Here is a 20,843-nt window from a genome sequence, read left to right as displayed (position 1 = left end):
TATTTTTTATATATTTTTTATTATTTTTAAATTTTTCATTAAAATTTTTTTTTAAATGGAAATACTAGGAATTGAACCCAGGACCTCATGCTAGGCATGCACTGTACCACTGAGTTAAACCCTCCCCCCTTAATTTTAGTTTTATTATCCATTTATGATTTTATTTTATTAAAAATTTTTGTTGTTTTTTCTGGGGGGTAGGTAATATTGTTTGTTTGTTTATTTAACTTTTTTCATTGAGTTAGTCATTTTATGTTTATTTATTTTTTAATGAAGGTACTGGGGATTGAACCTAGGACCTTGTGCATGCTAGGCACGGACTCTACCACTGAGCTATACCCTCCCCCCATTTATGACTTTATTTCATTGCAGTTTGAGAACATGATCCATACGGATGCCCATTATTCTAGTATTTGATGAGATGTGTTTTGAGGCCAGGGACATGGTGAGTCTTAGTAAGTGTTGAAGGTGAACTTGAAAAGCATGTGTAACCTCTAGTTTTGGGATGTCCATTAATCAACCTTGTTCAATTTGTGCTATAGTCTTACTAGTTTTGCCTGCCTGAGCTACCAAATGGAGTGAGAAGTAGTGTGATTTATTGTGGTGAAAATACTAATTAATTAATTTTTCCTTTTACTGCTACTTTTCTGTTTGATGTACATTTGAGGCTCTGCCACTAGGCAGGCACACACTCATGCAGAATGGTTAATGCTTCTGAATGGATTATTTCTTTAATCATTAGACAGCAACCTCTTTTATCCCTAATAATGATTTGTGCCTTGAGGTCTCCCTTGCCTGATATTAATTTCTCTCCACTAATTTCCTTTTGGATGGTATTTGCCGGGTACATCTCTTTCCATCTGTATCAATTAGGGCTTGGTGGCTGACCACAGAACCATTCTAATGGTGTAAGTTGTTGTTTTTTTTAAGGATTTATTATCAGGTAGGGACAACTTGCACCATCTTGGGAGGAGATGGAGGAGCGACTCCTAGCCCTTCAAACCGCCACTTCTGGGATGAGGAACAAACCTTAACCTCAAAATTCAGATAAAACGCAGACTATCTCCCATCCCCCAGATAAGAGATTAAGCACCTCCTCCCCAGGCTGTCCACGCGTACCCTCCACCGCCAGCTGCCTCTCTGCCAAACAACGCCCCCTCGGAGGATCTGCAGCCTCAAGCTCTCATCCGAGCTGCATTCTCCTAGTACCAGCTGCCTCCTCATTTCCGCCGGGGCTGCAGGCCTGGGTCCAGCAAGTGCTAATTAGGTAGCACCCTCTACCCGACCTGTCTCTCCTTCGACAAAGGGTGCCATCGCCCACCCGGCCACCCGAGCCAGAACCCAGGAGTCACCTTGACTCTCACTCCACCCTTCCCCTCCCCCAGTGTCTGACGGCCCCACGCACCTGTTGACTGTCTTCTAATCTCTCTAATCCATCTGGGATTTCCGGCCTCAGCACGTCTGGCCTGTGTTGCATTAAGCTGTGTGCTTGTTCATCTCTGACTATTACCTACCTCCTTCGTGACCATCTACCTACCTACCTATCATCATTATCAATCTACCATCTAATCTCCCATCTCTCTTTAGTATCTATCAATCACTTGTCACCTCTGTCTCTTTATGATCAATCAATGTATCTATTATATATTATCTATTTTGGGGGTGAAATTCACATAACGAAATTAACTGTTTTAATGTGCACAATTCAGTGGCCTTTAGCATATTGACAATGTTGTGCAACCATCAATGTCCCATAACATTCCCATCACCCTAAAAGGAAACCTTGTTCCCATTCAGCAGTCACTCACTGTTTCCCACCTTCCCAGCTCCTGGCGACCAGCAATCTGCTTTGCGTCTCTGTAGATTTACCTATTCCGGACATTGCAGATAAACAGAATCATACAGTACGTGTGCTCTCTTATGACTGGCTTTTTTTCTTTAGCATGTTTTTACAGTTCATCCATGTTGTAGTAGGAAGAACTCTGTTCTTTGTGGAGCTGAATAATAGTCTGTTGTACGGAGAGACCACATTTTGCTTGTCCATTCATGGATTGATGGACATTCCAGCTGTTTCCACATTTTGGTTATCATCAAAATACTGTTAAGAATATTCCTCTGTAAGGGTATGATTGGACATTGGGGTTTTAAAAATTTTTAATTTTGGGGAGGGAGGTAATTAGGGTTTACTTATTTATATTTAGAGGCGGCATCGTGGATTGAAGCCAGGACCTGGTGTACGTGCTCTACCACTTGAGCTATACTCTCCCCCACTGGACACTAGTTTTCAATTCTCTTGGGTCTAAACCTCGGAGCAGAATGCTGGGGCACATGAGGACTCTCCATCTAGCTTTCGAGGACACGCCACACTCTTCCCCACCATGACGGCCCCACGTCCATTCCCACCAGCAGTGGATGAGGTCCAAGCGGTGTGCTCTCACCTCCCTCCAAAGTACCCTCCATAAGGCCTCCTTCAAGCACAACTCCTATATTGTTTCCATCCTGCTGAAAACACGTTGGTGGCTTCTCGTTTCCGGAATAAGCCCAGGCTTTTAGAGAGTGGCCTGGTCCCTCCTACCCCCTTGCCCTTAGCATCCATGTCCAGCATCTTGCTCCTGATTGACCCCTGGACCTTTGCACAAGCGTTCCCTCTTCCTAGAAGGTATGGAACCACTTTGTCCCCGCTGCCCCTTGCTTGGCCAGCTCAGGGCTCTTCCTCCTCCGTGTCCCCCTACCAGCCTACTTTGCAACTCACTGGTTTTCTCAGTAACTTTCTAGCAGCTCCTCATGCACAGACCATACATCATCCCTTCCTCTCCACCCCAGCACAGGGTCAGGCTGAGTGCAGAGTCCTCCTAGGGCTCAGGCGTCACTGTGGCGACATGTTGCTGAGCCCGCCTCCCCACCACCCTGTCAGCCAGAGAGTGTGCGGAACAGCATCATCTTCGGGCGGGGTCGGGGGCTTGAGGTTATTCCTCCCCCAGGAAAACTGCTGCCCCCACCGTCCCTCCCCCAAGCCCTGACTAAGAGGCTGGGAGGCAGGACTGTACTTTCCACAGAAGGTTTTTACTGAGAAACTGAGGGAGGCTCCCCGACCCAAGGGCTGAGGGCCCCGGAAAGGCACACAGCGGTGCGGTGGCAGGGTCTCCCTCTCGGGTGGGGGCTGGCTTTGCAGAGACAGCTCCCCCGCTGACCCCTCTTTGGCACTGAGCTGGGCACACTGGTGCCCTCACGCCCGGCAGCCCCAGCGTCCATCCCCCCTTTGGCTGGCCTGCCCTCACCCCCGTGGTGGTTGGCAGTGTAGGCTGGTAGGGTGATGGGCCAGCCAGGGTCTGGCTAAAGAGGCCAGGCCACCCGTGAAGGACCATGGCCCAGGCCGCCTTCCCTGCTGGCGGGGTGCTCACATTGGCAGTCCAGATGGCTACACACAGGAATCCAATAAATTAGCTCGTAGGAGAGAGAAGGCTAGGGATGAAGGGACAGGAATACATTCTTATCATTGCTCTAGGAAATGCTGTGCGGTTCTGTCTCCTGCAGGCTCTTTGGGACAAGTGATAGGGAGAAGGTGCAGAGACTGTCTCACCGTGGGTCCCGCTTGGCTGTTTTTATGGCCGGAAGGGCATCACAGGAGATGGGAGGTGAGGTCTCCAAGGGACGGAAGAGGAGGAAGATGGGACCTCAGCCTCGGGAGGGCGGTGCCCAACAAATGCCAAGGCTCCTTGGCGCGGGCTGGTGCTGTGAACTGGGGCTCGCCTCTGACCCCTCTCCCCTTCCCCAGAGAAAACAAAGGCCTCGGCTCCCTCACGGGGTCACGGATGCAGTGGGGTTGGAAAGGGGCAGGCGATTTGGCTGGCGGTCCTCTAGGCAGGCGTGGCGGTGGCCCAGAGGCCCTGGAGGAGGGAAAGCATGCAGGGCAGGCCCACAGCGGGGCTGGGAGGGCAGGCGCTCCATTTCCTTCATGTGATCCGAGGGCTTGGGGAGGGGCAAGGGCCGAGGGCTGAGAGCCTTGGCCCGCTGTCAGGTGGCAGCGCCCTGGAGGCCTGAAGGGCCCTGGCCCAGGATCTGGCAGAGCTCCTGCAGGCGCCGCTGCATCTTGGGGATGCCCGCCAGCTGCTGCTCGAGCCGCTGCTTCTCCTCAGTCAGGCTCAGGCGGGCAGCTGAGTCCAGCTTCTCGAACTTCCAGCCGCCCTCCCCATCAAACTGCAGCAAGTGCGTGTGGTACTTCCTGGGCCAGAAGAGGGACAGGGATGGAGGCGCAGAGGTTGCGTGGCGGGAGACTCTGGCCCGGCTGCCAGGACCCTCTGCCCCTCCAGGGGCGGTACGCCCCTGCATTCCCGCCCAGCTGCGAAGCCCCGGGGGTGTTGGATGCAGGAACGGAGGGCACCTACCACAGGGAGGGTCGGTGGGTGATGGAAAGCAGGGCGATGCCTGCATCCTTGGCTGCCTGGAAGATCTTGCCTTCCACGTCGATGCTTACGGCGCTGGTACATTCATCCAAGAGGGCATACTTGGGCCTTGGGAGTGGGAGCCAAATGGGCGAGGCTGTGGACCCTCCACTCCTCCCCAACCCCGGGAACCCTGACCTTCAGGCTTATCCCATCTTGTGGCCCAGTCCCTGTCAGGTCCTGGGGCAGGGCAAGGCCTCCTGGAGGTGCCGCCTTCCCCCTGAAGGAGATCCCAAGGAACACATATGCTGAGCAGGCCCCTGGGTGGCCCCGTGAAGCCTCCTGGTAGCGCCCGCGCAGCACCCGTCTCTGCGGCTGGATCAGAGGCTGCCGGTGCCCTGGGGAGCCCCGTCATCCCGGCGTGGCTCACCTGTGGTAGAACATGCGGGCCATGCCGACCCTCTGCTTCTCCCCCCCGGACAGAACGTCCTTCCAGTCGCACACAGCCTCCCAACCTGGGCAGGGGACACAATGGGTCTCTGCTCAGCTCAACAATGGAGGACACGAGCCTGGGCATGGCAGGAAGGCCAGGGGTGGCTCAAGGGGGCTGGGGAGACAAGTGGAAGTGGAACCTGGCACTGCACGTGGCTCAGAAAAGGCCGCCCACTGGGGACGTGCACTCCGGGTGCTCACCCATCCGCAGGGGGGACTTTAATAGTCCAAAAGAGTTCGGGCCAGAACTGTGTCCCCTCCAAAAAAAGACACATGGGAGTCCCCACCCCCAGTGCCTCAGTGTGTGACTATATTGGAGGTGGGGTCTTCACAGAAGTGATCAAATACAAGTGAAATAATTAGCTTGCCTTGAGGTGAGGTTTAACCATGTGACTGAATTTTGGCCAACAGACTATAAGTGTGTTATGCATGTGACAGCTTCTAGAATTTTCCTTAAAAGGCAGCCAGCATTCACCCTTTGCCCCCACCTCCCCAATTCCTCCACCCTATGGCCTGGGATGTGATGTGATGCTGCAGCAGCCACCAGGGACCCTGAGGTGACCTTGGGAATGGAGGCCACACATAGCAGTGACCTGAGGGCACTCATGGAGTGGAGCTGTCCCCATCAACCGTGGGCTGCCTTCTTCAGGACTTTTGTGTCACAGTGAAATAAACTTATAAATGATTGGAGCCACTGTTGAGGGGTGGTCCTGTTACTCTCAACTGAACTCAATACTAATAGGTTGTAATATTCACCCCAAAGTGGCCCCAGGCACTCAGGGGTCTGTGGGGGCCAGGAAGAGGGGTACACTCCCCAGGAGGCAAAAGAGGTCAGACCAGGCCAGGAGGCAGCTGGGGATGAAGCTTCACAGGGACCATGGCAACCAGAGCAGGCCAGGGACGGGCTGCCCCACTGAACTCACTGCCTGCAGTCCCCTTTCTGACACAGGCGACAACATCTGGGAAGAATGTTCACAGGTCATCTGCTGTTTCCCACAGACCCGCTGCGGGGCCTCCCAGGACCTCTTCCATTCAGTACTGGCACTGAGGTGGAGCCTTGTACCCCGCCCCTTCTACAGGTGGACCGAGTCTCAGCAGGTGAGGTCCTGCTCAAGGGCAAGCCGCCTCTCAGTGGCCCGGCAGGAAGGGGAGACTCACTGCTTGGCTTTCATGAAAATCCAAAACCCAGCCCATGCCTGCCCTCAGTTCATCCAGGCTGCTGGGCTGCCCTCTCCCGGGCAAGACAGGTGTTTAAAGACAAAGCAGAGATGCCCGAGTGACGCCTTCTCCTGCCAACGGCCTGTCCCTCCCTCCTGCAGTCTCCTTCCCAGGGGACACGCCCCCAGGCTCAAGGCAGACACCTGGATGGGCGTCCCCTCTGCCTCTGCTCCTGTCACTGATGCTCCAGGCCCTCTTTGAAGACACCCTGCACTCGCCTCCCCCAGGGCTGCTCGGCCCACACTCGTGGTCTGTCCTCTTGCTGAAATGCGTAGCTGACCTATCACTTCCCCTCCTAAAGCCTTCCAAGGGCTTCCCTCCCTGTCAGGGAAGCCCCAGCTCCCTGCCTGGCCTGCAAGGCCCTCTGCCCCCCAGCACAGAGCCTGGAGAGGGCGCCCCACCCCGACGGGTCAGCACTCCCGCTGGATGCCCCCCACCAGGCTTGGCTCCCTTCCTGAGTGCCCTCAGGCCATCGGGGTGACCCTCTTCCTGTTGGCCCTCCCTGGAAGGTGGGGCTCTCCGGGGCACACAGTGCTTCGGACTCCTGAATGCTGCTTGGGGTAGTCTTCATCCCTTGGAGGCTAACAGGGAGGTTTGTAGCGGGGGGTGGCCACAGGCTCCCTGACTGAATCTTGGGACAAAAGATGATGGATTGCTGGCTTGCTCTCTGGCATGGAGAGGTGAGATGCCCTCCCCCTACCTCCTTCTCGCTGTAGGATGTGGTTCAGGTGCACAATGTCCAGAATGGCTTCCAGGTGCTGCTCAGAATAGCCCTTCCTTCGCATGTCCTCCACTGAGTCCGGGTAGATTACTTGGTCACGGAAGGAGCCCACCGACATGTAGGGCCTGGGGGAGAGTGGCATGTTCAATGAGGGAAGGGTGGCCCAGCTTCCCCGCCAATGCCCTGTACCTGGGCAGGCTCTGCCTGGGCCCTGCCTGCCCTGGGTAGGGCCGATTGGAAGACTGCAGACCCGGCCCAAAGCCCCAAAGTGGTCCAGGCAGGGCTTGGGCCCCTTGGTGCACACAGGCCACACCTGGCCATGCACATGCGCGTGCCCTTGTGCACACACCCACTCACACACAGTATGCACCCCACACACTCACACGCACACAGACATACCACCCCTTGCACCCTCACACTACACGGCCATGAAGCTGCCCACCGAAGTAGGAGCAGGCGGCAGGTGGAGGTGCCCCTGCCCCTCTGACTCGGAGGCAGCATCTTGCTGTCTTGTCCCCAGGCCTCAAGCTCTGCTACCTCCTAGACATCTGGTTCCACGGGTCAGAAGGGGCGGGGGGAGCTGGGGGCTCCGCACTCACCTCTGCGGGATGTAGAACATGCGCTGGGGCGGGGGCTTGTAGAGCACGCCACCGTACGTGGGCCAGAGCCCTCCCAGGACCCGGAACAGAGAGCTCTTGCCGCAGCCGTTGGGGCCGGTGATGAGCAGGTGCATGCCCTCTTCCACCTGCGGAGGCAGCCGCAGTGGGACCTGGCCCCGGGCCACCCTCCTCTCGCCTGGGAGAGCTCCCCGCACCCAGGTCCACGCCGGGGCAGCAGGCAGGCACCCTCCACCTCTCGGACGCCCGTTTCGGGCCAGTGCTGGTCCTCGACACGCACGAGAGAGCACAGGACCAGCGGGAGGGGGGCTGTTCTGCCATGGCCCCATGATAGGTACACGCCCCAGAAGGTGGACATCAGCCTGCAGCCCCAGCCTCCCCAGCAGAAATTGCCTTCCCTTTGGAACTGCCCTGGGAAAGGTACTTTCTTGAAAGCGCGAGGTGGGCAGTACAGACCCCCAACTCTGTCTGCTCTGGTGCCCTGCTGATCCCCCTGCTCCCCACAGCCTTCTCACTGTCCCCACAGGTGCTAAGGTGCCATAGAGATGCCACTGTGACCCCTGGGCTCAGCGTCAAGGGCTTCCAGCTCCCCCATCAGCTGATTACATGATGTCCACTGGTCTTATGGAAACACTTGCTTTAGGAGAAGGGCCGACCGGAGCTGGGGGTGGGTGTGCAGAAAGGAGGGGTCAGGGGGCAGGGAGACTGGCGTCCTGGGGTGGGTTAAGTCCCCCATCTGTGTGACATAAGAGCAACACTAAGGGCCTTCCAGCCTGGGCAACACTTGGGAGGTCCCAGAGTGCGGCTGACACAAATGTCCGCGGGGTTTACCTCTGTCAGTGTCATGGGTTGGGTTGTGTCCCCTTCCAGTCATATATTGGAGTCCTGACTCCCAGGACCTCAGAATGTGACCTTATTTGGAAATCGAGTCTTTGCAGATGTAATTGGTTAATTAGATGAGGGGTAGGGTGGGCCCCTAATCCAATGTGACTGGTGTCCTTATAAAAAGGGGACGTTGGAGGCAGAGACTTGTGTACAGGGAAAGCGCCATGGGGAAGATGAAGGTGAGATCGAGGTGAAGCTCCTGCAAGGTGAGGAACGCCAGATTTGCAGCCAAATACCAGAAGCCGGGAGAGGCTTGGAGCGGACTCTCCCTTGCAGCCCTCGGAAGACACTCTAACGTGCACTGCTGTTATCTGAGCCCCTCACCCTGCGATCCTCCATTAGACCATAAACTCCCTTGGGCAGGGCCTGGGCTGGATGGAGGGTGGAGGGCGGGTCGGCTAGGCCCCTGGCTCCTCTGAGTGCCTGGCCCTGGGGAGATCTACCTTGGCCCCCAGCCAGCACCACAGCTGCCCCTCGTCTCCTTCCCTGAGTCTCCCCGACCGCCCTTCTGGTCCCACTGCCTGGCTGACCTGGCTGACCGTGGCCAGCACCTCCCAGCCCCGGAACCCAGCTGTACCACCGGCTCTGCCTGGAGAGAGCTCCTGCCCAGCCCCCAGCCCCGCTCTTCCATCCCAGTCACCCCTTCCTCCCCTCCTCTCACTCTAACCAGCTGCACCCCTGCTCCCCAGGGCCTCTGCTCTTTGCCCCCTTGGGCTTCCACTGCGCCTTCCTGGAAACCACGCACCTGGGATAAAGCAGCCCTCAGCGGCTTCCCCACCCTAACGGTGACTGCTTTCAGTGGCAATGGGGATCACACTGCTGGCCTGTGTCCAGCCTCTAAGTGGCCCTCAGGTCCCCTCTCAGCAGATCAAGGCAAGGAGCTCAAAGCTCTGCCCCTGCCCGCTCCCTCTCTGCCCGCACACACGGCCCCTGCAGGACCTGGCCCCGTGGTCCCTCGCTCCTCGTCCCTGCCCACTTCTCCACCACACTGCCCACCTGCCTGCTGGCCTGCAGGCTCCTGGGTGAAGCTTCACGTAATGTCTACTTCCCCCAGGGATGGTGACCACCCTGCCTAAGGCCCTCGCTAGGCCCTGGGCAGCTGTCTAACCTGGGATCTCTGTAACCCTTTAGGTTTACCTCTGCTTTACAGCACCCAGCTTGGAGCTCAGGGAATACTGGTTGAATGAATGAATGATGAATGACTTGCTCTCACTTCTTCCCCTCCCCCCCCACCCCCAGGTCTCCCCTTGTCATTACTCCCTGACTTTGTCCAAAGCCCTGGCTGGGGACACAGAGCCCACCAGGGCTCTCTTTCCATAGACGGCTCCAGTAGAGGCTGAGTGCTCTCCCAGCGGGCAGGCTGTGCCTAGCACACACCTGCCCTGGGGGCTTCCTGAAGCAGTTGGGTGGGACCCCAAGCCCAGGCTGGTAGAGGGCAACCTCTTCTATCACAGCTGGAGTTGGACCCGAGTCCCCAAGTCCTGGGCTTTTCAGGGACAGGGGCGGGGTACAAGGTGCTGGCAACAACAGGGCCAGGAGCCTCCGGCTGACTCTTGCCCAATCCTGCTGATCACTAGCCTCTTTTATCAGCTCTGACTCCATCACTGGGGAACTAACAGTCAGAGACACATTGGTCTTTCACCTTGAGCTTAGCCTGCCTGCCACGTAGACCCAGGGTCAATGGCTACTGACAACGTAGGCAGGCTGGCCAGCTACAAGCTAAGGGCTGAGGCTGGCTGATCCAGAAGTCCAGGCCCTGGGCCGAACGGCTCAGCCTATCCCAGCCAGCACTTTGGGCTGGCCCCCACTCCCCCACAGACTTACCTTGATGTTGAGGCTGGCCACCACCACCTCTCCTGTGGGTGTGATGATGGGGATGTTCTCGCAGACAATCCCTTGCTCCACATCCACCACTTGGCCTGGACAGAGAATGCCAGGAGGGAAGAAGGGGGTCAGCAGGACTCCCCCTACCTTCTGGTGGGTTCCCTTGCACCCCCCACCCCTAACAGCGTGCCAGTGTGTGGTCCAGGAGCCCTTGGGAATACAGCAGGTCTCCCCACCAGCCCAGCATGTGACCCCCCCATCCCACTGTGCTGTGCTCTGGGGGAAGGGCAAAGGGACCAGCAAGGCCTCCGCGGGGAAGATGCCCTCACCTCGGATCTGCAGAGGCCCCTCCACACGGGCGCCAGACCTCACCACAGCCCCAGACCCCGCTTGAGCATCCTCTGGCTCTCCGGGCCTCTTGAAACGGCAGTGCTGGACATCTTCAAATACCTGGAACATCTCGTGGACCCGGGCTGTATAGCCAGCCAACTCTGTCACCTGCAGGGACGGTGAGCCTGGCTCAGCCCAGCCAGCCAAGGGTGGGGCTGGGGGCATGGCAGGGATGGGGGATGAGCTGGGGGGGTCACCTCCTTGTAGGACGACATGATTCGCTCGATGGCATCTGCGGCAGCTGTGAGGAGGTTGCGGGCGATGGTGAAGGCTTCTGTGCGCTCACTCACCAGCTCCTCCTCCTTCATCTCCAAGGCCGCCTTCTTCACGACCTCTGGGTCTGTGGAGCACAGTAGAGGGACAGGCAGGGACAGTGGAGAATCAGAACTGACCCACTGGGGAACAGAGGAGTCTCTCCAGCAAATGGAGCTGGGACAACTGGGTATCCACAAGCCAAAGAATGAGCCCTACCTCACATCACACACAAAAACAAACTCAAAGTGGAGCACTGGCTTGAACGTAAGAGTTGAGACTACAGAACTCTTAGGAGAAAGCAGGAGTAAATCTTCCCGGCCTGGGATCAGGTATGGCTTCTCAAAGAGGATGCCGAAAACACAAGCAATGAAAGAAAAACAGATATATGAGTTTAATCAAAATTAAAAACTTGGGGGCATCAAAGGAAATCATCCAGAGAGTGAAAAGACAACCCATAACATAGACTGTAAGAAAATACCTGCAAATCACATATCTGATAAGGGGCTGGTACCCAGAATACATGAAGAACTTTTTAATCCAACAATAAAGAGACAAGCCAATTAAACAACAGGCAAAGGATCTGAACAGACATTTCTATTGTAAAATATACAATATCATGGCCAATAAGCACATGGAAAGACGTTTATTAGTCATCAAATGGCAATGAGATACAACTTCGCACTTGGTAGAATGGCTTTAATTCAGAAGAGATAGTAACAAGCGATGGTGAGGAAATAGAGAAGTCTGTTAAACAGAGTTACCAACGTACCCAGCCATCCCACTCCTGGGTGTACACCTATCCAAAAGAAATGAAAACACAAATCCACACACAAGATTGTACATGAGTGTACACACCGGTGTTATTTACATGAGCCAAAAGGTGGAAATAACCCAAATGTCTACCGATGGATGAGTGGATACACAAAACGTGGTAGGTATGTACATACAAAGGATTATTCAGCCATAAGAAGGAATAAAGTACTGGTTTATCCTACACCATGGATGAACCTTAAAAACATGATGCTGGGTGGCGGGGAGGGTATAGCTCAAGTGGTAGAGTGCATGCTTAGCATGCACGAGGTCCTGGGTTCAATCCCCAGTGCCTCCTCTAAAAATAAATAAGGAAATAAATAAACCTAGTTACCTCCTCCCCCCCAAAACCCCAACACCCCTAAAACAAAACAAACAAAAAAAGAAATACTGTTATTAAAAAAACAAACAACCCCCCCCATGATGTTAAGTAAAAGAAGCCAGACACAGAAGGCCACATATTGTGTGACTCCATTTATACAAAAGGCCCAGAAGAGGCAAACCCACAGCCACAGAGAGCGGAGCAGAGAGCGGAGTGGTTGCCAGGGACTGCCAGGTAGGATAGGCAGTGATGGCTAATGGCTCTGGGCTTTCTTTTTGGGGTGGTGACAATGTTCTGGACTTAAGATAGCGGTGACGGTTGTAAAACTTTGTTACTATATTAAAAACCACCAAATTGCACACGTTAAAAGGCTGAATGGGGGGGGATAGCTCAGTGGTAGATAGCATGCTTGGTATGCCTGAGATCTTGGGTTCAATCCTCAGTACCTCCATTAAAAAATAAAAAGGCTGAATTGTATAGTGTGTTAATTACACCTCAATAACGCCTATAAACAAATGAGCCACTGGGCGTTTGGCTTTCTTTCTGATACGACCAGCTCCTTCCCCCTGGACTGCTCCCACACTGTGTCCTGCACTACCAGGCAGCCCCTCCTGAGGGGAGCCTCTCAAACATGAATATCCCCTTCCAGACCTCCACCCTACCCCATCCCCCCAACCTCTCCAGGAGAGGCTGTAGGCTGTGGCCATCCGCAATGCCACTATTCCTCCTCAGGAGCCCGCGAGCCTGCTCACATCTTAACTGGCTTTTCTGTGTCAGTCTAGACCCACAGTTGCTCACTTCAACTCTCTCTTGTCCATGGCCTTGACTCTCTTGTCCCTTGGATCCTCCAGAGGGGCAAGACTTTTATGCAAGGAATATTCTGGAAATAGTGATGGGGAGCAAGGTGGAGACTGACTCTGAGGGCCAACTCTATCCAGGGACAGGATGGCAGGGTTGGGTGGGAAGGGGCGGGAAGTCAGCTCAAGGCAGGTGCAACATGGGGTGGATGGGCTGGGATGACAGTCTAAGGTCCAGAACCTTCCTTCCCACCACGCCCCCAGGCGAGAGGGGCAGAAACTGTCCTCCTCGGACATCCTGTGAGCTGGAAAGTGACCTCACACAAAGGGAAAGGGTCTGCAGGGGCCCTGGCGACAGCTGGCACCTCCCTGGAGACAGAACTGCCCTCTGCAGCTTTCCTCAGGGCTGGAACCTCAGGCGGGCAGCTAAGACCAGTGTCCCAGAGCAGGACACTCCACAACTGGTGGAGGCCAGGCCACTCCTCCCAAGGGCCCTCCAGCTTGACAGAACCAGCGAGGCAGAGGGCAAAGGTGTCTCTATCTTCCCCGCTGATAAGTGCCTGCCTCCCCCTGCTAGTTTCCAGCGTTCTCAGCCTCCAGGTACTGGGGACACTGCGGGGACAAAACAGACAAACCTCTGCCCTCCTTGAGTCTAAAGGGGCAGAGCGACGATAAAGCAGACAGATAACGCGGGCAGATGGGCTGTGAGCGCTCGCTCGGAGGAGCAGCGAGGCAGGGAGGGGGAAGAGAGGCGGGAGGATGGTCAGGGCAGGCGGCACCAGGAGGGTGCCTGTGAGCAAAGCTCACAGGGAGGGAGCCGCTGGACGGGATGGCAGAGTGAGGAGGAGCACCAGCCCTGAGGCAGGAGCATGTTTTGGGGAATAGCAAAGAGGTCAGCAAGACAGGAGCGGAGGGGACATGGGGGATGGGAGCAGATCACGGGTTCCCAGGTAACTGGCTATAAGGGCCATGAGGCTGGGGACAGGAGCTCATGCCTCTTTGAATCACCCACTAAGCCTGACACAGCAGAGGCTCCAAAAAGTCCTAGGCCTTCAGAGGAGGGAGAGGCCTGGGGACTGGAGAGGTTGTGCCCAGTGCCAGCCTCAGAGGGAAGGGGCTGCAGGGCTTCCTCACAGGAGCCACAGGTTGGTTTCCTCATGGGTCCGTTCCCATGCTCCAGGCTAGGTGGGCTGATGAGTCTGGCCTAAATTAGGCCGCCCTTTGTGTGAGCCCTTTGGTGGAAAGCAAGTACCACCTCCAAATAGATCCTTCCTCTTGGGGGTCACCACCCAGAGAGGGAGAGCCAGCTGAGGACATGGAAGTTCCAAGGTAGAGATGCCAGTAGGGAGAGAATCAGAGAATCAGAGAATCAGAGAGACTTCTGGTTCTGAAACAACTCAGCCTCCCTCTCTTTATATTCTCTGAAAACTCTTTACTGCATAAAATACAACACCTCGCAAACCAGAGCTGCGCTCGAAGGAAAGCAAAAGAAATTCCCAGGAGCAAAACGAGAACCCAGCAGCCAGGTATGCCTGTGAAACCCCCAGGGACAAGGGGCAAGGGCGGTTTCCTCCGTGCCACCAGGGCTCTAGGTGTGCGGAACAAAAGGCTTCCTGTAAGAATCTGTAATTATGCGTCTGGGGTTCAAATGAATACTGCCTCCAAGTTCAGGAAGCCCTCCTCCCCAAGCGGAGAAGTTAACATGAAAATGGCCTCCGACTGGTTAATTACCGGGGAGTGCTTGGCCAAAACAGAAGCTGACCTGCTCTGTGGAGTCCCACCCTCCAGTTAGGCCACTCAAGGTTCCCACTGAAGTGGGGTTGCAAAACACACAAGGACCTCGAGCGAAGATGGAGATGTAAGGTAAGGCTGACTTAGACCCTCAAGAATTTAGATCAGCGAAGAGTGAAATAGAGACCATAGAATAAGCAGATGAACACAACAGCTGGCAAAAAGGGAGCAGCCAAAGAGATGAGAAAATCAGACACTTACAAAAACAGTCTGAAATTTCACTTCGAAAAAGAAAATGCCTATTGGAGAGAGAATCAAACAGAACTTTACAGAAATAGTAATTGAAATAAAAAAAAATCCAAATTAGGTGCAGCCGATAAACAACAAGGTCCTACCGTACAGCACAGGGAACTATATTCAATACCTTTTAATAACATACAATGAAAAACCATATGGCAAGGAATATATATGTATATGTATAACTGACTCACTATGCTGTATGCCATAAAATTAAAATGACATTGTAAACCAACCATACTTCCATTTAAAAGCAAAGAATGCAAAAAAAGAATTAGAAGCAGCCGAAGAGAAAGCTGGCAAATGAGTGAGCAGGAAGGTCTGAGGCGGTCTCCAGGGATTCAGCAGAGATAGTGCTCAAAGGGGAACACTGGAGAGAGATGAAGGGCCACGGAGGAGAGGGTGAGCTGTCTAGCACGTGTCTCGTGGGAGTTCCAAAAGGAAAGAGTAAAAGGAATGAGAGAGGCAATATTTGAAGAGAGAACAGCTGAGAAAAAAAATCTGAATATTCAAAGGCCATACAACAAGTCTCAAGCAGGAGAAACAGAAACACACAGGCAAATACTTCGTAGTGAAACTGCAGGCCAAAGGGAAAGAGAAAAGTCTAAGAGTAACCAGGGAGGCAGTGCAGCCGACGGAATGCTGTCAATGGGCTGAGAGAGAATGACTGTCCCCTTCAAGTCCCATGCTCAATGAAACTTCAGGAAAACAGGGTAAAACAAAGAATTTTCAGACAACACAATAATCTCGAAGCTCCCATGACAAAAGCCTCATGGCAAGAACTTTTGAAGGACATCTGAAACAGGGTCACCAGGCTGTGGGGAAGGGCTGGTGAGCAAAGAAAGCATAAACTCACGCACCGACCCAATAAAGCCACAGCCAAGTATAAAACAACGGGAAAGCAAACTTGACATACATCAGCACATCAGCCTCCAGTCAATGTTCTAAGGGCCAGGAGGAGGAGGAGGAGCCACTGATGCATTCAGACTGTTCTTAAGCATGTACCTTCACCTTCAAAGGGCAACCATAAAAAGACTGCAAACAGAATGAATCCACTGCAGAGCAGCAGAAGAACAAAATGGGAATCCTTGGTCCCTGCAAGGCCTTGGGGAAGAGAACTCTGCCCTCAACAACTTGCAAAAACTATTTCAGGCCTGGGACAGCCAAAGCCCAAGGAGTAAGGGGCTCCCTCAAGGTTCTTCCCCATCCTCCCACCTCCAAGTCGCAGTTGGGCTGAGGACAGGGACAGATGGGTCTGGTGAGGGGACACAGGGTGTTCCTGAGTTGTAGTCCCTGGGCTTGGCTGGGTGGTACCAAGAAGCGTGAGATGCTGTAAAAGGGAGATGCACGCAGTGTGGGAGGCAGCAAGGTGTGAACTCTGGTGATCTCGAGGGTGCCAGTGGCTCCATAACCCCAGCAGGAGAAGAGGCGAGGGTGCTGGCTGAGCACTGGGCCCTCCTAAGCCTTGCCCCAGTGGTCCAGGAGGACAGGCGCCCTCTGCCCCCGCCCCCCTGGGAGTGCTGGCTCTCACCTGACTCTGAGTAGCCGGTGGCGGTGATGATGGGGACTGCCACCATGACCAGGCCTGAGGCGCTCCATACGTACTTCATGAGGAACTGCTCCAGCATGACGTACCACAGGCGCTCCAGCAGGATAAGGTTGATCTGTGAGGCCAGGTCCTGGTAGGAGTGCTGCAGCAGGGCCAGCTCCACCTGGGGGGGTGGCGACAGAGAGACCCAGAGGCCTGGGGGTCACTACTGTGGAGGTGACAGCAAGTCCCCAAACGCCGCTCATGCAGTGATGCCGTTTGATGGCCATGACAAGGTTGAGAGCTGGGGTTATGACAGGGCACGTTTATGGGGGCAGATCTCAGGCTCCGGGGAAGTATGGGATGGCCTGACATCACAGCACTGGAGTACAGTGGTGGTGAAGGGATGCCCCCCTCACCTGCCGAGGCCCACTCTCGTCTCCCCTTTCCACTACCTCTTTATTTGGGATGCTCGCCACGCCCACGCCCCCTTCCTTTGCCCTAGACAGCTGCCCATTTCTTTGGCCAACTGCTGGGGGGCTGCCCTGAACTAAGCAAAGGGCAGCACAGGAAAGCAAAAGGCAACACTGGGTTTTGAAGAACTTGGGTCAATCATCTCTGTCTACTTAGGCCCCGCCTCTCTCTACTTTCCCATAGTTCCTCCAGATGAGAAACTTGCACAGCATGCTCCCATCGGAACCTGGTGGGCACACTCCCAAGCCAGCTCCTGCCGGCATCACCCCCAGCGGCCAGCCCCACACCCAAGCCAGCTGAGGACTCTAGCCTACCAGTTCAGCAGTGGGAGGGCCTCCACTGCCCTCCCCTCCCTCTTCCAGCACTGGCCACCGTCTGCCATCTCAGGATAGGGACAGATGGGAAAGAAAAGGGCCTGTGCAGGGCCTAGAGAAGGGAGAGTGGGAAAGGGGCGGGAGAGAAAGAGGCCCTCTGCGGCAGTAACAGTTAGACAGGTAGCGGCGGTGGTGGGGGGGCTGGAGTTGTCAGGAAGTGGTCACAGCAAGGTGGCCAGTCAGTGGGTCACAGATTTCTTGGTTCAGTACAGGGGCACATGCCCTAGCCCTGTCTTCTCACCCCTGACGGACAATAGTTGCCCAGCCTGGAATGGTTTCCTTTGCCAAGTGGTTTCACAGGTGATTCTCCATTTGATTCTCACCACATCCCGCTGCTTGTGTATTCTCATGTCCATTGCACAGTAGGACTCTGAAGCCCAGAGAGGCAAAGTGACATGCCCAAGCTCACACAGCCTGGAGGTAGCAAGAGGTGTAGAATTTGGACCCCATTGGCAGAGCCATCAGGAGAACCAAATTCTTGTAAATGATGCTTTGACTTATTAAGAAACGTTAACCTATTCTCAAGCCAACAAGAGGTTGTGTGTGTGTGTGTGTGTGTGTGTGTGTGTGTGTGTGTGTGTACATGCGTGTCTAAATAAGCTGCCTCGTTGAAATCCCAGTAATAGCAGAATACCCTGCTGTCTGCCCTCCAGCCAGCTGATCACCTCTGCCCTAGCCTGAGCTTGGGCCAGTGTCCACGGGGACATAAGCCAGTGGGACTGGGGTGACCCACATGCCTGCACAGTCAGGGCAATCAATCCACCCACGAAGGTCCGTCACTCCACGCTGCTTCCAGTCCTTTGGCCAAGGCCTAAACAGACAAGCTGTGGATGCACACCAGGCCCCTCCCACCCTGGCCGGTGAATCCTCCAGGTGAACATGCTATTTCCTGAAACTAGCCCAGAGGAAGCCCTTCTAAAGAGCTAGTGATCTCTCTTCTGCCCCCACCATCCAGGTGCAGAGCTTTGCTTTGCCTCAAGCCAATCTCTAGTTCCTGAAGTGAGCACGCCTACTCTGAGCACCCTGGCAATCCAGGCTTGTGCTGGGAGCTGGCAGGAGTGCCAGCTGGGGCTGACAGTGTAGCTGTGGGTAATGTGCCAAGTTCCTCACCCAAGGCCACGGCCGCCTGCCAAGCCCCTGCGGCCCGACGGATGGGACAGGAGTCGAGGAGAGTGCAGCGGCAGACCAGGCACTTTTTCTCCTAATCTGGAGCCCAGCCCATGCCTGGGATGCCCACTATCTGTGGAGTTCAGGGAGAAGCCTTTTTTAAAAAAATCAGGGACAAGTCTGCCTCTCTGCCTGAGGTGACGCACAGCCAATGAGACAAGGACTGGGAGCACGTGGCCAGCTAACCCGGGGAGGACACACAGGCCTTCAGGAGATGGATGCCGATGGGCCCCTCCCCCAAGAAACACAAGGGAACCGAAACCGGAGTCGCAGAGAGCGGAGCCCGAGGCAGTTGCAACCCCAGGCACGAGGAAGGGGAGGGGCCGAGGCTAGATAAAGGGAGCATTGGCCTGGAGTAACCTTTCCCAGGCCGGGGTCCGGTCCTCGCCGCCTTGGCCCGGCCCGGCCCCAGACCCAGCCTGGCCCCAGACCCAGCCTGCCGGGGAGCTGCACGGCTGGGCCCCGGGCGGAAGGGCGGCCCCGCCGGGGGCAGGGTGGCCAACGGGCGGGCAGGAAGTGCGTCCCGCCGCTGTGGTGGAGGCCTGGGCCCGCCTGCCCAGCATCCCTGGCTGGGGCCTCAGGGAGGCGGGTGAGCCCGCAGCCAGGCTGGCTCTCGGGCACCGGAGGAGGGGGAAGCCTTGACCTGGAGCGCCGAGCTCTGCCACTGCTGCAGCCACCACACTGGGCGCTGCTTGTTAACCTCAGCTTGGGCTGAGTCATGCCCATAATGCCTGCCTGCCCAGCCGGCCAGCTCAGCCGGACACTGGCCTTCAAAGGGCCTGGGGGCCCAGGAGGGGCCAGGCAGCAGGCCACATCCCATCATCCCTGCTCCCAGATGGCAGGGGCCTCCTCCCTCTCGGCTGCAAGAGTGAGTCAAGCTGTGAGCTCTCTGGTCTCAAACCGCTCTGGTCCACAGCCTCACGGCCAGGACAAGCGAGGAGGAGAGGAAGCAGAAGTGGCCTAGGGCAGTCCCCACCCAGCCTTCCTGCTTCTCCATTACTGTGCCCGTCTGGGCTGCCCAAGGCCCTGGCTGTCCCTGGCCTCCCTCTCCCGTAGTCTGCCCACACCTCGGGCGGGCATCTGCCCCAGCCAGCCCTGGGCTTTCCCGGCCATTTACGGCCGCCTGCCCCCGAGCCTCCAGCCACACACTCCACAGCGCCCCAACCTGCCCCACCTCGTGGCCCCCATAGAAGGCGATCTCCTCAGAGTTGGCCACCACTCGAGAGTGCATGTAGCGCAGCTCCCCCTTCCGCCGCGCCTCCTCTGCCACCAGCTCCCCAAACTTGGGCGAGAAGGCTCGCAGCACGTTGGCTGTGAGGAACACCACAAGGCCAGCGATGGCCGAGGGCCAGGCCGTGCCAGCGCCGCGGGAGCGGGCCTCTCGAAGCAGGGTGTAGGCAGTCACCGCCACATCCAGGAGTGGTTTGGTCAGGTTGGAGTACAGGTGGGCCACAGAGGCAGCGAAGGCCACCACATCCTCCGTCAGGGACTGGTCTGGGTTGCGAAGCCGCCCGTCCATGTTGCTGACTCGGTAGTAGGTCTGCTGGGAGAAGTAGAGGCTGTAAGCGTGGGCCACGAGGCGGCTGCGGAAAGACAGGGCCAGCTGGCCCTCCAGGTAGCGGATGGCACTGTTGACGAACGTGGCAGGGAGAGCGATGAGGAGCCACTGCAGGAGCTGCCAGCCGAAGGCCCGGGGGTCCTTGCGCACGATGCAGCGGGCCAGCCGGCCGTCCAGGCGGGCCACATACACTGATAGGAAAGTCCGGCTCACTAGGGCGGCTGAGTGCAGTGCCAGCAGCCCGGTCTCCCGGCACAGGATCCTGGGGAAGAGCAGCCGCAGGAGCCACAGGAGTCGCTGCAAGAACACCCGGTTGACGCCGGCCTTGGCCGCCACAGCCACTGTGGCCCCAGAGACCTCCTGTGCTGACTCCCCGGCCGACCCCTGAGGGCTCCTGGCCGGAGCCAGGCACTGCCGCACCAGGGGGTAGATTTTGTGGGCTCCATAGGCCGTGAGGGCCAGGACCACAGCTGTGCGTTTCAGCGTGGTCACCCGCGAGGGCCGGTGGGTAGAAAGCACCGTCATATCACCTGGGCTGGACTCACGGGGCTGGGACTGGTGCCTGAGACAGCAGAGGAGGCAGGTGGCTGGAAGGGTTGCTGCTGTGACCCCGGGCTCGTTGTCTAGGCAACTGGAAACCTTGCAGTGGTCCCTGAGACTGTCGCTTTAGGCCACCCGGACAGTGCTGGGGCCCCTGGTGTGGTGGGCTCAGGGCCCTCCAGGGTCGCGGCCTCTTCAGGCAGCCGAGGTGGAGGAACTTGTCAGTCCTCTGGGGTCAGAGCCTCCAGAGGTCTCAGGCAGAGAGGGCGTCTCTTCCTCTCTACCTCCTCCTCCCCTGGTGGCGCCCCTCCCCGGGGCACCAGGCGCGTCGGTCCGCTCCACAGCCTGGCCGAAGCGACTGTGACTCCGCCACCCGCCCAGAATCCCCACCTACCCACCCACCCCTCCCCAGGGGCGAGTCGGGGGAAGGGGAGGAGGCGGAGGAGGGGCGGGAGGCGGAG

At 56.4% G+C, this 20,843-nt stretch overlaps 1 protein-coding gene across 1 annotated transcript; it reads right to left on the bottom strand.

Annotated features, from left to right (window-relative positions):
- Positions 1-915: 915 nt before the first annotated feature.
- Positions 916-20,775, bottom strand: ABCD1 (ATP binding cassette subfamily D member 1). The gene is made up of 10 exons (XM_032475546.1): positions 19,459-20,775; positions 16,273-16,453; positions 10,727-10,869; positions 10,469-10,637; positions 10,140-10,234; positions 7,413-7,558; positions 6,793-6,938; positions 4,813-4,897; positions 4,386-4,511; positions 916-4,222 (listed from the first exon to the last, which is right to left on the bottom strand). The coding sequence occupies exons 1-10, from the start codon at positions 20,365-20,367 to the stop codon at positions 4,015-4,017; spliced, it is 2,208 nt and encodes a 735-aa protein (XP_032331437.1). The 5' UTR covers positions 20,368-20,775; the 3' UTR covers positions 916-4,014.
- Positions 20,776-20,843: the final 68 nt, after the last annotated feature.

This window comes from Camelus ferus, chromosome X (assembly GCF_009834535.1).
Source record: "Camelus ferus isolate YT-003-E chromosome X, BCGSAC_Cfer_1.0, whole genome shotgun sequence".
Lineage (NCBI taxonomy): Eukaryota > Metazoa > Chordata > Mammalia > Artiodactyla > Camelidae > Camelus > Camelus ferus.
This window is presented reverse-complemented; position numbering and strand designations above follow the sequence as displayed.

Bases quoted from the DNA above. Each gene is read 5' to 3' on its own strand.
- ABCD1 (XM_032475546.1), bottom strand. From the start codon at position 20,367: ATGACGGTGCTTTCTACCCACCGGCCCTCGCGGGTGACCACGCTGAAA. The intron at 10,870-16,272 runs GTGAGAGCCAGC...TGTGCTCCACAG, and splicing joins CACCGGCTACTCAGAGTCAG to ACCCAGAGGTCGTGAAGAAG. The intron at 10,638-10,726 runs GTGACCCCCCCA...CCGTCCCTGCAG, and splicing joins TCATGTCGTCCTACAAGGAG to GTGACAGAGTTGGCTGGCTA.